This window comes from Emys orbicularis, chromosome 24, assembly GCF_028017835.1.
Source record: "Emys orbicularis isolate rEmyOrb1 chromosome 24, rEmyOrb1.hap1, whole genome shotgun sequence".
Lineage (NCBI taxonomy): Eukaryota > Metazoa > Chordata > Testudines > Emydidae > Emys > Emys orbicularis.
In genome coordinates, this window is record NC_088706.1 from 14272419 (window position 1) to 14288615 (window position 16197).

A 16197-nucleotide genomic window follows, 5' to 3' on the forward strand; every position below is an offset into this window, starting at 1 on the left:
GCTTTCATGAGCTTTTTATTCTCTCTCTCTCAAAATCTGAAGATGTTTTTTCTCCTTACCGGAGGAGGTTGTGAAGGCTAGGACTATAACAGAGTTTAAAAGAGAACTGGATAAATTCATGGTGGTTAAGTCCATTAATGGCTATTAGCCAGGACGGGTGAGGAATGGTGTCCCTAGCCTCTGTTTGTCAGAGGGGAGATGGATGGCAGGAGAGAGATCACTTGATCATTGCCTATTAGGTTCACTCCCTCTGGGGCACCTGGCATTGGCCACTGTCGGTAGACAGGATACTGGGCTAGATGGACCTTTGGTCTGACCTGGTACAGCCTTTCTTATGTTCTTATGTTATGGAATGCTTCAGATTTCCAGGGTGAATGAGAAGAAAATGCTTCAGTCACCAAGCTTTTCATAACACCTTGTGGAGTACGTCTTAGTCTTCCTGAACAGTATTTACATGTGAATCTCAAGGAAACCAGCGTGACCCCTTTGTTTGTAAACTTAAACAATCTATGTAGTGGGGCTAGTAAACAAGGAGGAAGGATGGTCTTACAGTCATTGGCTTGGGACTCAGGACATCTGGGTTCAGTTCGGCACTTCCCACAGGCTCCCTGGGTGACCTTAAACAAGAATCTATGCCTCATTTCCCCATCGGTACAATGGAGCTGTTACTTGCTATGAGGGTGCATTCGTTAATGTTTGTGAGGAGCTCAGATACTGCAGTGATAAGGTGTGAGACACATAAACCCCAAGATTAATGAGATTAAATGAAGAAAAGCTGCATATTGGAGGAAAAACTTTCTAGATCGGGTTAGACTGTGGAAAGAGCTTCCCAGGGACAGAAGTACAGATTCCAGCCCTGGATACTCGATGTGCAGTAAGGAGCAATCCTACACTGCCATGGCAAAGTGATTTGATTAGCTACTGAAATAGGTCTTTTTGTCTCCCTGATGGAGGACGTTGACCTTCGGGCTTTTTCTGACTTTTATTTTGGGTGGGAGGGGTTTATGTTCTTGAACCAAAGCTGCATTATCTCATTCACAGTCAGCAAAAGCCTGGGTTGCAGCTTACGCTGTCAGTAAAGTACTTACAGAGTAATGGAATGTAATCAGACTATCGGGGTCGCAGTAAGATGTCAAGGGTGAAGAGATGCAATATTCTTGGCTGTCACGTCCATGGGAGAGAGCATTTAGGGAGCAGACAGGAACCCAAATGCATCCTTTTAAGAACCTAGAGCCATCTGTGACATAAACCCAGTGAAGTCAGAGTAGGAATAAATTGGGGCGAGAGAGAGAGGGTCTGTCAGATGTTCATCCTTGTGATTATGAAAGGAGGAAGTAGACCTGCCAGCCTGGATCAAACTCATGCTCCATCTAGTCCAGTATCCACTCTCTTCAGAGGATGGTGCAGGAAGCCCCACAGTAGGCCGAGGTGGGGTAATTTCTTCCCATAAAGGTCCCATCCTGAGTCCTAATAGAAATTGGCTTAACTCCTAATAAATGAGGTTTCATTGCCCTTCCAAAATGCTTTCCATTACCGTTAACTACCATTAACTCCGGTTATTCTCGTTACCAGATAAATATCCAATCCCTCTTTGAATTTTGCTAAGTTCTTTCTCTCAAAACCATCCTTTTGCAATAAGTTCCACGGACTTAAGTAAGGAAATTTCTTTTGCTAAGGACAATAGTATGTAAGCAAAACAAGCTCAACCTTCTACATTGCAAGCGCCTCTAGCGGGCACATTTGTGCGATTGTATCTGAGCAATTTAGCCCTGCTGGAATGTCTTGGGACTAACAGGAAAATGTGGGTTTCCAGGGCACAGATACTGGCGCCCAGCGTTCTGTTCCCAGCAACCAGTCTCTCATTCCGAGCTGTAGCTGATCAGTTTGGAAGTGAAGAGCTCAGCTGAAAAGACACCGCCTCCCAAGATGTAGGAGTGGTTCTGTTTGGTGAGAGGATGATGGTGCTTAGGGCCACTTTGCTGGGAAGCCCTTTTTCCTTGTCAATTGTTCCGACCGTGTGGAGCGATGCTGCTGCCATCTTGGAAGAGAAAGAGTGTTATTGAAGGCATGAGTGTTGCAGCTTCCTCCATCTGCTCTGTGCTCTCAGCTTCTCTAACTGCCCCTGGAGAAGGTGCCAGTACCAGCAGTAGGATGACCAGATGGCAAATGTGAAAAATTGGGACCGGAGTGGGGGGTAATCGGAGCCTATATAAGAAAAAGCCCCAAATATCAGGACTGTCCCTATAAAATCGGGACATCTGGTCACCCTAACCAGCAGGATGCGAGGGCAGGGTGGAGGTGGGCTATGGGCTGTTGCTAACCAGATATAAACTTCTCTGCAACTGAAACTGAGACATAGCCCAGCTGGCTCTGAATGCAGCGGAGGGTGGGTGGGCATCTGGTGAGTTGGAGCCAGGCGGTGGCAGGGGCCTGCCCGGGGTTGTGTTTTGTCTGCTTCCGGGGTGGTGGTCGCAGGAGCTGGCTAAGGAGGCCGGCAGGTTTCCCGCTGACTTGATAGCCCTTGTCTTCCCAATGCTGCTCAAGCACTTGACTGAACCTCCAGGCAGCCCTGTGTGAATGTTCTAGCAGGCCAGACCCCGGGCGGGGGACACAGGCTAACTTGGCTTGTCTAAGGAGCCAGTGCAGAGGGGGGGTAGAGCCCAGGAGTCCCAGCGCCTCGCTCTAACCGGGGGGAGGAAGGAGCCTCTCAGTCTTGATCTGTTTCTGAAAACTTCCTTGGCAGAGCCTGCAAAGCGGCAGGCGGGGCAAAGGCTCCGGCTCCGCCTCTGGGGGAGCAGCTCCACCCGGGAGCGGGTCGTGTTGACTCAGGCTGGGCACGAGAGAGTGGCCCTGGAGACGAAAGTCTGCGACCTTTGCATGGGGGCCGGGGATCGTGCGCTGCGGGCTGGGCTGGATTCGGGGCAACTGACCGGCCCGGGCGCTTGCGGGGGACGTTTGTCCGCTTCCCTCTGGCCCCAGCGGGGAGCAGGGGTGGGAGGCCGTTGGCAGCGGAATAGCAGCGGGGCCCCTTCGCGATGCAGCTGCCCGCGGTCCCGGGGGCCGTCGGCCTGTCCCTCGCCGCCTTCCCTGTGTCCTACGCGCTGAACTGCATCGCTGCCTTGGCGCAGTAAGTACCCGGCCTGCGCTGCGCTCCCTGCGCGCTGTGCGCAGGCTGCGCCTCCCGGGCTAGCTAGTGGGATTGTGAGCTCTTTGGCCGAGGGCCTAGTCTGTCTGTGCAGCGCCTGGCGCAACGGGGCCCTGATCTCTTGGGGGCCCTGTGGGTGTTATTGTAATTACTGCCAATAACGACAGTGGCGGGGTTGCCTCTGCGAGGCACTTTAGACAACCCTTGCTCACATCTCCCCCATCACTGGTATTTTGGGGGTTACCTTTTAAGGCCAGGCACAGACTGTTCTCCGCCTTTTGCAATACTGGAGCATGGCTGCTTTAAATATACCCAGAGACTAGTTCACACCCCAGGTGTTTAGCTGAATTCCACTCCTCTGTATGCGCTGGGGTGGGGGGACCCTCAGCCTTGCTTAACTCAGGTTGTCCTCTGCTGTCTTGCAGTCTGTGCGCTGCAATGAGCTCCCTGGCTGAGGGGGTGATACTTTTGGAGTGTAAGCTGTTAAGGGCGCCTGTTGAATGCCAGAATTAGCAATGGCTTTCACTTTTTTTGCAGCAGGGTTAAAGGCTTTAGTGGAAAATGCCTTAATATTTTCAGCTTTGTAGCTCACAAAGCAAAAGTAGTAGCTGTGCTGGTCCTGTAGCTCTTACAACTAATGAAATTGCTTCTTGGAAGAAGAGAAGAGAGCTCAGGATGGATTTCCCTAGAACTTACCATCTGTCCTAGCACAAATTTGCAATATCTTTCCCCTCATTATAGATTCGCTTTCTAATCGGTTGACATGGTCTCTGATAATAGCGCAGCAGCTAATGGCCATCCATATTCAGATGTGATGGCAGCGCCGCCTCTGAGAAGGGAGATGGAAATCTTAATGATTTCAACTAAAATGACATTTCAGAATAAAACCCAGCATGTGGTGCCTGCCTTGGCATTTTGCCCATTGTAACAATGGCCTGGACGGTTGGGAGACGGGCCCCTATCTTTGTACTTGTGCAGGAGACTTCTCGAAGCAGCCCCTGCTGTGATGCAGGGTCTGAATTTCAGGAGGAGACAGTGCCTGTCATTTCCCTCCATGCTCAGTTATGTCAGACCTTGGGCAAGTCATTTCCCTTCTTTGTGCCTCAGTTTCCCCTACCACCCTTTGCCCTGTCTACTTAGACTGTAGGCTCTTTGGGGCAGGAACCATCCCTTATGTGTCTCTGCAGTGCCCTGATCTTGGCTAGGGCTTCTAGGTGCTACCATAATATAAATAATAATCGACATGGACCTATGGTTCTCTCTCTCCTCCTGTTTTCCTCTCCCGAGTGATGGAATCACCTCAGATTAATCACAAAGCCCTTTGTCACCGAGCAGAGCTCTGTCCTGTTCCCACGGGAGCAAAGGGGTCACCTGGCTCCGAGAAGAGCAAAGTTGGATGGGTTGATGGGGGTTACATCACTGTAAACCTCTGCTTGTTCCTAGCACCCTGTATGTTGGGGGTATTTCCCCACCCAGGGTCCCGCCCAACCCCACAAAGTCAGCAGACAGGCAGGACTCCCTCTGACTGCAGGGGATGTTGGATCAGGCCCTTGCTGAGAACGTTTGAACTCAGTGTGCCTGGCTCTGGTCTGGTCGAACCTGCCCTGCCGCCTGGATGCTGCCGTGTGCTCTGCTCAGCCTGAGGGCTCGGCCTTCGGCCTGCCCCGACGCGTAGGCTGGCTGTACTTTGAACCCTGCTGCATCCAGTGGCTGGTGTTGGCAAAACCCCTCCTGCCCCACCCTTCCAAAAGCAAAACCCCAGGCAGCAGGAGGATCCTTTGCTTTCTACAGAGTCCCCACCCTCCACCCAAAGTGGCAGTGCTACGCAGGGTCCCAGCTGGGAGCTGTCGCCCAGTGGGTTTGCCCAAGGGATCCCAGCTGGACAGTTGTACTTTATTGGGGGTCCAGGCACCACTGGAGCCCCGAGAGCTGAGGCCTCACCCTTGGGTCCATGGTTCCTGCACTTGGGGCTGGGTTGGTGGGGAGGGGGGCTCTAAGTCACCCCTGGGGTCCCCACCTCCTGGGTCTCTGCCTGGCCCCTGGTGCGAGTTAGAGCAGCCTCAGGGAAGGGGCAAATCTCCCTAGGGGGAGCGGTTCTCTGCCAGGTGCCCTTAGACCCCGGGCCAAGGGCACTAGCCAGGGAATGAGCCCTGCATTTGCCTTCATAGCCGCATTCATCCAGCAAAGCCTTTTCCCTGCTTCGGTGCCTGTGTGCAATACGGGTGATGCCGTCCCCTCTCTGCTCCGCGGGGGCCCATGCTGCCCGGTTCATGATGCAGCGCAGAGCTCTGGGGAGGAGGCAGCTTGGTTAGGACTAGGGTCTGAGACGCGTTGCCATGGGATGGCCGATTGCTGTCCCCCTCCCTCCTGCTCCCGGAAAGCTGGGAGGCCCCCTTACAGCCTGGGCTGATTTGGGGGAGCCCAGGGCTTTGCTGGACGTGTGTGTCCTTAGGGGGCCTTACAGCAGCCTGAGCATGCGTCCGCTGAGCTCTCCCTGCTGGTGCTGCCGTTCCTACACTTCCCCAGCCCTTCACTGAAACCCTTCGAATGCGGCAATACCTCGCCTTTGACCTCTTGCCCCCAACGTCAGCCGGGCAAGCCGGGGGCTGCTAGACAGCAAAGTGCCAGGGCATTAATTAGCTCCCCAGGTGCCCTTGCCTGGGCGAGGCGTGTGAAACCTGCTAGCGTGCAGGGAACAGCACGCAGATCGAGAGCCTGGGCAGTCAGTCTGCTGTTTGAACCAGGTCTGCCAGGCGCTGGCGTTTCTTTCCCTGGCAATGTGCTGTATGATGAAAGGGGAGGGGGGTGTAAACCCGGGAGGGTGGCTGGTTCCTGGCGCTGACAAGTCCTGCCTCTGGTTTAAAATACTGAAGATTCAAATCCAGCTAAGGTTAAAATATCCCTGCTGATGTTCTAGCTGTTTGGGATCAAATCCTTAGCTGGTGTAAGGCAGCATTGCTGCACTGAAGTCAATGGGGCTCCCCGGACTTACATCAGCTGACCCGCCAGACCGACTGTAAAAGGGCTGTGATGGGGGGAACAGGGGCACTGGGGCTAAGATTGTCAAATCAGTCTGATCCCAGCATGTTAAAGGGGCCAGCTGGTCAGACAGTGCTGGGCACCGACCCTCTGAAACGCAGGCCCCTTTAAGGTGTCTCAAGTTGGGTGCCCAAAATTGCTCACCAGATCTTGTGCCTTTGCCTGTATGAGCCCCCCAAAAGTGCCATCTGCTAAGCCACAGGGCCCTGCTTGTTACCAGGGCCACGGAACAGGAGGGGGTGCAGGGCTCAGATTCTGCTGACTGTCACGGGTACAAATCTAGAGCAACGCCTCGGAATTCAGCTGGGGTGAGTGAGATCAGAACCCAGGCTGTGGCCTCTTCCCCGCTCAGCCAACAGGGTCGTGGGAACTGGTGGAAACTGAGGCATGGAGCGGGGGGGGGGAAGCCTGGCCCCATTGAACTCAATGGCCAAACTCCCATTGACTCCATCCACGGTCTTCAGTCTCCTCTGCGGATGGGCTCCATGCCCCGGAGCGCGGTGATAAGGGGGGACGGGACAGTTAATCGGGCCAGAGGCTGGGCAGGGGGTTTGCCCGGCCCTCAGCAGCCCCTTGCGTCACGCTGTGAGAGTCTGACCTGTCCCTTGCCGGCGTGTATTACAGCCCAGTGGCTATCGCGGTGACGGGGGCGCTGGTGTTGCTGGTTCTGTTCTGCATGGTGTATCTCCTGGGCGAAGGGAGCCATTCCCAGGATCCCCTCTTCTACGGTGAGTCTCGGCGGGGGGGCCCTGCTTAGTGACCCCCTCCTGTCTCCTGTTTCACCTACCTGGGCAAGAGAGGCAGCAAGCCAATGTGGTTGGAGGAGCCCTGGATCTCTGTAGGCGGCAGGTGGGTGGGCGAGGTTCAGGGGGATTGAAGCCGCGTCAGGGAAGGTGCTGGTGGGTCTGGATGGTGCAGGGGATGCGCGGTGGCCCAGATCTAGCCCTGGCTGCCAGTGACTGGAGGCTGCTCCCATGTGACGGCCGTCAGGCAGCCCGTGGGGCGGGGGGAGGGCCCAGCTCAGTCCCCAGGCGAAAGGTGCCTGCCTGGCAAAAACATCACATCAGCTGGCACACACTGGCCCCAGCCTGCGCAGGGAGCGGCGAGAGGCCGGGAGCAGTGGGGTGAGATTGGACGGGGTCTCCATTGCCAGTCTACCACCGAAGGGCATCGAGGGCAGTTCCAGGGCTGAACCCCACAAGCAGGATGGACTCAGCCAGAGACCCCACGCCTGCTCCCCCTGGCTTGTGCCCCTTATGCTCTGGGGAGCGGAGAATTCCCCAGCTGACAAGCGAGGCTGGGACCTGTCACTGCAAGTGCAGGTCCCCTCTGAGCTGGGGAGAGGCCTGTGTGTTTGGGGGGCCCAGGGCAGCCTGGCAGGGAGGTGAGCCTGCCTCCCTCTCTCCCCGCCTGCAGTGTTCACGGTGTTCTCTTTCACGTCCGTCATCGACCTGATCATCTCACTGGAGGAGGATGGCTACATCAGCGGCTTCATGGAGTTCTACATGAAGGAGGTACCACCCCGGCTGCCATCACGCGCCCAGGATTCCCAGAACATCACGCTGCCCTGGCCAGACCCCATGGCATCCCATCCCTGCTCCCTTACAAACAACATGGGCCTGCTCCCCTGCGGGCAGGCCCTTCCCCCGGTGCAAAGGGGGGTTAAAGCCACGCTGCACTCATTGGCACAGGTCTAAGCAACCGCGGTGGAGATCTGAGCCCTTGTTCCTTTAAACGAGCTGTGGCACAGCTCCGTCTCCTAAGCCCCCCGCAGCTCCCCATGCCCGGCACTGGCCCCTGGGTAGAGCAGCCAGATGGGGGCAGGCACATGTGGGCATTGGGCTGAGCGGGTCCAGCTCTGGAGCCTGCGTCGTCATGCCCAGCTGGGGAAGTGACTTGATGCCTTTCTGGTGGGCAGGGCGAGCCGTACCTACGCACGGCTTACGGTATCATGATCTGTTACTGGGACGGCATCGTGCACTACCTGCTCTACCTCACCATGATCGTAGCCATCACACAAAGGTAAGAGGGGACTGGCACTGCAGGCGATTTGGATCTCCTGTTCATTCCCTGGGCATTGCATGGCTGCTTCCAAGCGGTGGGCAGAGGAGAGTGGGGGTTGCTTTTTGCTGGAACAGTCTGGGGAGGGGGCCAAGTGAGGGCACTAGGGGAACCATAGTCAACCGTCCCGTAGTATTTTGCACAAGGTCCCAGCCAGGATTGGAAGCCGCAGGAATCTCCTGCATGGGCCTGTTCTCGGGGGACCTCCCGGCCATGGGCACGGAGAGCCGGGCTGAGTAACTGACCCGAACTCCAGCCCTCTTGGCATCTGATGCTAGTGCAGGAGCAGTGGGGAGCTCCGGTCAGTACAGGGCAGCAGCCCAGGTCCTCCCAGGGGGAGTGAGGGAGTCTCCGGGCATGGATGTGCCCTGCCCAGCTGGTAGCAGCCCTGTGAGCAATGGGCAGTGCCTGGAGCCAATGTGAGGAAGAATTCCCGGGCTGGTGGGGGCCTGCAGCCAGGGCGCTCTGGGTGGTGGGAGGCCAGGCAGGGTAGCAATCCCCTTCCGGTGCTGGTATGCTGCTAGGGAGGAGCGACTGTTGGAGGGGAGGCTGCTCTGGGGTGGCGGAGTGCCCATCTGAACCCGCACGCTGTGACGTGGCAGGGCTGACCCCACCTTGCCACTAACCCGGGAGAGCAGGCGAGGGGAAGAACCCTATGAACGCAGCAGGGGTTGAGTGATGGGGTGAGGTGGGAAAGGTTGATCTGAGCCCCAAGAGGGTGTTGAATTTCCACTGTCTCCCCAGGAAGAACTACAGGGCCCTGGGTCTCTACTGGCTGGGTTCCCTGATGATGAGCATTGTCGTCTTCCTGCCTGGGAACATGTTAGGTAAGGGGGGCCTGCCAGGGACAAGCCCTGGGGAGCTACCCTCTGCTGTGAGCTCTGGTCTGGTGGGGGTCGGTCTGTGTCCTTCCCACGTTGCCCGTGCTCCGCTCTGCCTCTGCAGGGACACACCCCAGAGCCGCGGGTTCAAGTCCAGCGTGCGTCACTAAAACCGGCACTGACAGGCCCCCTTGGTGGCAGAGAAGCTGGGGTGTGCGTGGGGCAGGAACCCCCTTCTCCCATCCCGTCGGGGTGGAATGATGCAGGGGGGAGGTGGGAGGAGTGGGGCGTTGCTACGCGCTCTCCATGGGGTTAACCAAAGGCACCGGTCTCTAGGGCTGGTCTTGCTGCATGCACAACTGGGGACTCTTCTCTCTTAGGGAAGTACAGCTCCGAGATTCGCCCCTCCTTCCTCCTCAACGTGCCCTACATCCTGATCCCAATCTGGGCTGGGATGAGACTCTTCAGCCAGCCAAAACCCCTTCCCTGCTGCACTGCTGAGAAGGTAGGTGGGTCGGCGAGCTGGGGGTCCCCAGCTGGGGCAGGTGGCCTGTGAGAGGCATGCAGGTGTTGGTGACTGGGCAGGGGGTGCCCTGGGCCTGTGCGGAGCCAACACCCTGCCTGTGGCTAGGGAGTCTGCAGGCGACGTCTTCCATTGGGGCCGGGACACAGAGCTGCTGGCCCCTTGGGATCATTACAGAGCATTGGGGTGCTGTTCCCAGAGCCGGGTACCCCTTCTCCACCACTGGCCTCCATCCTTAGGGTTCAAGCCGCTGATTGTTTTTTCCCATATTCCAGCCCTGTATTTTACACCGTTGTTTGGGAAAAACCCCGTTTTGGAGGCTGGGGGTTGGTGAGCAAACCCGGCAGGAATTGCCCCTGATCCCTTACCCATCCCTCATCACATGCACAGCCGGCACCCTTTTGCCAGGCTGGCGGGATGGCAAAATGCAGTTGCTTTTGGTGCCGGGTACAAACTAGGGTGGGGGGTAATAGGCGCCTATATAAGAAAAAGCCCCAAATATCGGGACTGTCCCTGTAGTAAAACGAACAGGAGTCCTTGTGGCACCTTAGAGACTAACAAATTTATTTGGGCATAAGCTTTTGTGAATGTGTCTGTGTGCTGCTGCCCCCTGCTGGTTGGTGTGTGTCTCACCCGCTCAGGCTTGTCCGCTCCCTTTGCTAGCTGAGCAGAGGTGCTGCTTTGGCACCATTAGGCCTGGGGGCGTCGTCCGGTGCCCATTGTGCCGGGTGCTGCACAGACACGGTGAGAGACAGGCCCTGCTCCAAGCTGAGTAGGCAAGACGGGACCAGGATCACTGAACAGAACCCAGGTCTCCTGCCTCCCATTCCCGTCCTGTCCTCTAGAACCCACACTGAGTTGTAGGTGTGAGTCCATTGCACCATGGACGGGAGCAGGGCCCTGGGCACGTCTGATTGCCCTGTCTAGGGATGGCTGCAGATCTCTTTGTCCTTAACCCACTGGGCTGGGGCGGGAACCTCCCCCCCCTTTTATTCTTTTAAGGGACTTTAATTTAAAAATGGTTTTTGCATCTGAATGGGGGATGAACGCAGCCCCATCCATCCTCATCCCCCCTCCCTTCCTGCGGAGCTGGGCCTCTCTCTGGAAACCTCAGTAACCGGAGCAGACCTGGCAGGAGGTTCTCGCTGCCCGTTTAAAAGCAGACTGTGCTGAGGCTGGGAATGGATCCACCATTGAAAGGGAGGAGATGCTGCCTGCCCTGAGCCGGACGCCCCTGGGGCTGCTGGCTCTGGATCGAGGTTTCTGCCCAGCCAGTGGGAGGCAAAGAGAACTGGCTTTTTAAATGTAGCCCGTTCAAGTTTCCCACTTAAAGGGCCAGCGTCCCAGTCCCTGACACCCACTGCGGCTGCTCGTGTTCAGGTTGCGGTGGAGCAGCAGAGGAGTCTGTATCAGCGGCCCCTGGACTTGGGCTTGATCCTGTTCCTGCTTGTGGCTGCGACGTTCACATTCTTCAGAGGGCTGGTAAGGGCTGGCCAGTCGGTGACTCCGCCAGAGGGTCGGGCTCCATTACAGGGAAGGGGGGTGGGTCTGGGGCCTGCGATGTGCAGCAGGTCAGACTAGATGATCATCATGGTCCCTTCTGGCCTTAAAGTCTGTGAGTGGGAGGGGCAGGGACAGGGACGGGCCAGATCTCCCATGCACTCTGCTTATCTCACAGGGGCAGCTGGGCATGGGGTTGATGTGGGGGTGGGGAATGGCCGTGGGCTATCAGATCTGGCTGTCCCGTGCACTCTGTATCTCCTGGGGGTAACTGGGTGAGGAGTCGGTGGCGGGGGATCAGAGCTGGCTTTCCCAGGCACTCTGCTTGTGTCTCCAGGTGGTCCTGGACTGTCCGTCCGATTCCTGCTTTGACTACATTTACCAGTACGAGCCATACCTGCGCGACCCCGTCGCCTACCCCAAAGTGCAGGTGAGTGCGGAGCCCGCTGGGGCCCAGCTGCTCTCGGTGCAGGTCCTTGCAGGCTGCCGGACAAAGGGTGGGAGAATGGCAGGATCGGTCTCCCCAGCGTCCAGGCCAGGAATTCAGGCCCAGAGAGATTCAGGGGGAGGCTCTATAAAGCGCCGTGGGATGCTGGAGTGTATAGACTTGTGCACCTAAATCCCTTAGGAGAGGGTGCTGCTTATTCATTTATTTTAACTGCCTGGGAACATTGGGGATTCTGGGGGCCTGAGATCTGGAGCATCCCGCTGGGCACTCCTGCAAGCGCAGGGCAGTTTTGCATCCAGGGTTCTGGTCCAGCCCCCGCTCTGTTCTTGGACTCGCTTCCTTATTTCTCCCAGCCCCTGCCCTGTGCTCACAGTTTGCCCCGGCAGCGCCCTGCTCAGGCCTGTGCTGACCTCTCTCCCTTTGCTCCCAGATGCTGGTCTACATGTTCTACGTCCTCCCGTTCTTCTGCCTGGGCATTTACGGGCTCCTGCGGCCTGGCTGCGCGTGGCTGCCCGACTGGGCCCTGGTGTTTGCTGGAGCCGTAGCGCAGGTAACGAGGGGCCGGGGCTGGGATTTCCCTGGGGCACAGCAGACCCTGGGCCTGTTGTTAGGTGTATTGCAGTAGAGACTGCGGATGAGAACAGGGCCCCGTTCTGCTGGCGCTTCATGGACAGAGAATGAGAGACAGTCCCTGCCCCCAGGTGCTCACAGTTTAGGGAGAGATGGGAGGGGGGTGGCGGGTGACTGGGCCAAGGCCACCCAGCCAGTCTGCGGCAGAGCTAGGAATAGAACCCAGGTGTCCTGAGGGTTTTTTTTTCTTTAACTCAGTCTGATGTAAAGCGAGGGGAAGGGCAAGGGGAGGGCTCAGCCCCTGACCACGGGGGTCCCACAGAGGCTGGTAACCCAGCCTCTCCTCACTGCTGAGCCACACGAGGGCTCCAGCTCTGGAGTCGGGGGAGGAGATTAAAATGAGGCTTAGCCCTCTTATTTTGTCCGTAGTTGCAGGGATGTTTGACTCCTGCCTGGGGTTCTGCGCTGATCTCTGTGGGTGTGGGAGGGGACAGACCTGGGGACGCAATGATCTGGAACCACAGCCGGCCCCTGTTTACACCTGGAAATCGCTCTCTGCTCAAAGCACAGCGGGAGTTTGCTGTGAAAACTTACCATTCCCCCTCCCCGTGGTGTTCCACTCAGCCCCTCTTCGGAGATGTGGCGAGAAGCCACTGAGATGGAGTCGCAGACCCAGCTCTCAGTGCCAGCTTCCCAGATCTTTCCTCGAGCCAGTGTCTTGGGGGAGGCCTAGGTTTCGGGCCACGGTCCCAGCAGCCTTTACACACCTCCCCCAGGCTAGCACAGGGCTCTGAACTGCAGGCAGCGCCTGCCACTGCACCGAGCCACCTACCTACTAGCTAGCCACGCTCCGTGGTTCAGCGAGAGCAATGCACCGAGCTGTCTCTGTAGGCGGGAGCCACGGGCAGGGCAGGGCCATTGCATCGCAGAGCTAGCGCATCAAAGGGCCGGCGTGTCACTAGGCCAGTGCCCCTGCACGAGGCTCCTGGACAAGCGTGTTCTGACCTCTCACGATTCCCCCGTCCCTGGGTTTGCATGTGGAGCAGTTTCTATGGCAACGAGCAGAGCCTGATAATTACTCTCTCAACGGATGTTAATGGCGGACGTGGATTAGTTTCACAGAAATAGACTTGAGCCAGCGCCCCGTGTAGCTATCAATAGGGTACGGGAGAACACGCAGCCCTGCTATCAGCATGGGCAAGGCTGCCCCAGCGTAGCCCCGGGGCCGGCTAGCCCCAACCCCTTGGCCCAACAGTGACCAGTGCTGGATTCGTCAGGGGACAAACCCCGTCGTGTGCCTGGCTGTGTACCATTATCTTCCCAAGGCAATTCCTTCCTGACCTCAGCTGCTGATGCACTTATACGCCCTGGAGCATGAGGATGGCGCTTACCCTCTTTAATCCCTAGCTCTTGGCCCTGCTGGATTTATGCATAACAGGGTCTCACAGAGCTGCGGGGGTGGGGAACTGGGGCCAGGCCTTGAAAGGAGATCAGCCCTCACAACCCCTGTTGCTCTAAGTGGAGAATCTGCCCCTGCCCCCGTTGTTCGCGGTGGAGCTGCCGGGTGCGAGCCGTGTGAGAAGCCGCCCCCGTTGTTTGGGTGGGTTGCTGGGGCTGAGGTGGGAGCGTCTGGCCCTTGCAGTCTTGCGGACGTGAGTTCTGCTGGCGATTTCTCCATGGTGCAATAGAATCGAAGGTGCTTTCCCGTCAGCTCTCCTCTCGAACCTGGGGCCTGCACATGGGTGGGAGCCAGCACTGTCCGCTGGTGCCCGCTGACTGCTCTGTAGCCAAGTCACTTCCCCTCTGTGGGGCTGGGGCCCCACCAGCCAGGGCTTCCCACTCACTGCAGAGGGAGGGGCTGGCGGGGGGCTCACGGGGCAGGTGCCGTGGGCAGCGTCTCCCGTCACCCTGCTCCTCTTGTGCATTTCAGGCCCAGTTCTCCCACGTGGGCTCCTCCCTGCACCACCGCACCCCCTATCCCTACCGCACCCCGGAGGAGGTCTGGTGGGTCTTCCTCCTCACCAACGTCCTCTACGCGCTGGGCCCGCACCTCCTCGCCTACCGCTGCCTCCGCAGCCCCGGCTTCTTCCAGCCAGCTGCTCCCACCGGCCAGGACGGGATCAAGAAGCATCAGTGAGGAGAGAGCTTGGCTTCTGCCTCCAGTGCCTGGACATTGCAAGGAGGAGCTGCTACCTGCCACCACCACCACACACACACCACGGGCCCCAATACGCTGAGCCTGGCTGGGGGCAGCGGGATGCCGAAATCTCCGTCCCTGCTGGGTTAGCAGGCAGGCCATGCGGCTCCAGGGGACAAGCCGCTGAGGGGAAGGAGGATCCCTGCTTTGGGGGTGGGGGGAGTTTCACAGCAGGCGTTCGGGGATTTTGTGCATGGCAGGGTCTTGTTCCTCCTCTTTGGCTCTGGGCTCCCCCCCCCATCCTTCATGGAGCTCTGAGGCTCTTCTCAAGGCCTGATTGGCCCGTCAGCCTCTCAGTGGCACTTCTCACCCCGCCAGAGGGGAGCGCTATGGAGTGAGGGCGTGAGTCTCCCTCCCCTCCCCAGCACCAGCCACCAGGCCCAGGGGTGCGGAGTGGTTGCTCTGAGCCCTCTTCCCCCCGCCTCCCTGTTGGCCTTTGCCTTGGGGCCCTTAGTGGTGTTGGCACCCATGGGCCCTTCGGCAGGGACGTCCCTTGGGGTCCGGGCTGCTGCGGCACCAGGGGGAAGGTGATGGAGGCAGAGGTGCCTTGAGGCTGTGCCGGCTGCTGTGACCCTGGTGGTGTTTAGAGGGTTGGCTCTGGAGTGGCTGGCTGTGTCCTGGCTTGGGGGGCACCTGTCTCCCGTCCCAAAGCCAGTTCCCACTGCCCTGCCCCTCTCGGTGCCATGGGGCACCCTGCAGGCTGCGTCTCCCTCAGGATTTTCTGCTCACCGTGTCCTGTTGTTCTGCAGAGACATGTTGGGGGTGGGGGAGGGAGGCTTTGTTCCCTAGCCATGCTGCAATGCTTAAAGGAGGGGGTGCCAGAGACCCTCCATAACAGATGGTTTACAGAATAAAATCATTTTCTGCTGTGACTTTTTAACCCTGCTGTGGCTGGATATTTTTTCAGGCGCTCACAGTCCCTGCTGCGGGAGGTGGATCGATTTCCTGAACTGTGTTCAGTGTACGGGAGAGGGCTCGGGGGGGGGGGGGCGGCAGGGCTGGGTCTGTTTATTCCCCCCCCCCCCAGGATGGGAAAGAGATTCTTGACCCAAACCTGAGGGTTCCAGCCCAGGATGCAGAATCGGGGATGATGTCCCACGTGCCTGCTGCTCCCCTCCCTGAGCCCTGCGCTCCCCCTTCTCCCGCGCTGCCCCTGAGGCTCTGCTCAGGCCCGACTCGAACGCTCCCCCTTCCAGGTCTACACCAGGGCCTTCCCTCCCAGAAAAATGGGGATGAGCAGCCCAGCCCCCTGGGAGACCGCAGGGAGCGAAACGCCCCTCGAGCTGGGGCCAGGCTTTGGTGCACAGCGGGCAGCTTTCACCTGGTAAATAAGCCCCCCGACTTTCACAATAAGCCAAAAATCAAGCGAATCCCATTTCAGAACAAGCCAGTCCCTAAGAACCCCAACACTCTATGTGACTAGATCCCCCCGGCCTGCAGTCTGGGACTGGGGTGGGCCTGCTGCACCCCTGACTCTCTCCCCACCTTGCCCCTGCTTGCTGGGAGCCGATCAAAAAAAAACAAGCAACAAGCTACGAGCCAAAGGAGCTACAAGCCAAAAACTAGCCAACAAGCAGCTCACAAGCCAATTAAGCCAGAAACAAGCCCAATTTCTGCATTTCCCCCCCCCCCCCCCGGGTTTGGCAGGTCTGCTTTTGTGCTGCAGTACTGAGGGCTTGGATCCATGACACGGCGAGCTGCCCAGCCCAGCGAGGGCTCAGGACCCACCATGCTTAGAGCACAGGATGATGCAGGGCAGGGCGAGCGGCTGACAGGGACCAGCTCCAGCACCCCCCCCCCCCCGTGGCCAAAGTCGTGGCCTCTCCCATTAATGTGCATTCCCTGTACACATGCCGGCTAACACAGGAGCCTGGTGTGTGGGCCAGAGACCAC

At 58.1% G+C, this 16197-nt stretch overlaps 1 protein-coding gene across 1 annotated transcript; it reads left to right on the forward strand.

Annotated features, from left to right (window-relative positions):
• Positions 1-3035: 3035 nt before the first annotated feature.
• TM6SF2 (transmembrane 6 superfamily member 2) lies at positions 3036-15184 on the forward strand. The gene is made up of 10 exons (XM_065421989.1): positions 3036-3127; positions 6809-6912; positions 7601-7698; positions 8103-8206; positions 8990-9072; positions 9447-9571; positions 10970-11071; positions 11427-11519; positions 11968-12087; positions 14038-15184. Exons 1-10 carry the CDS (start codon positions 3036-3038, stop codon positions 14242-14244), a joined length of 1128 nt encoding a protein of 375 aa, XP_065278061.1. The 3' UTR covers positions 14245-15184.
• The last annotated feature ends 1013 nt before the right edge of the window (positions 15185-16197 follow it).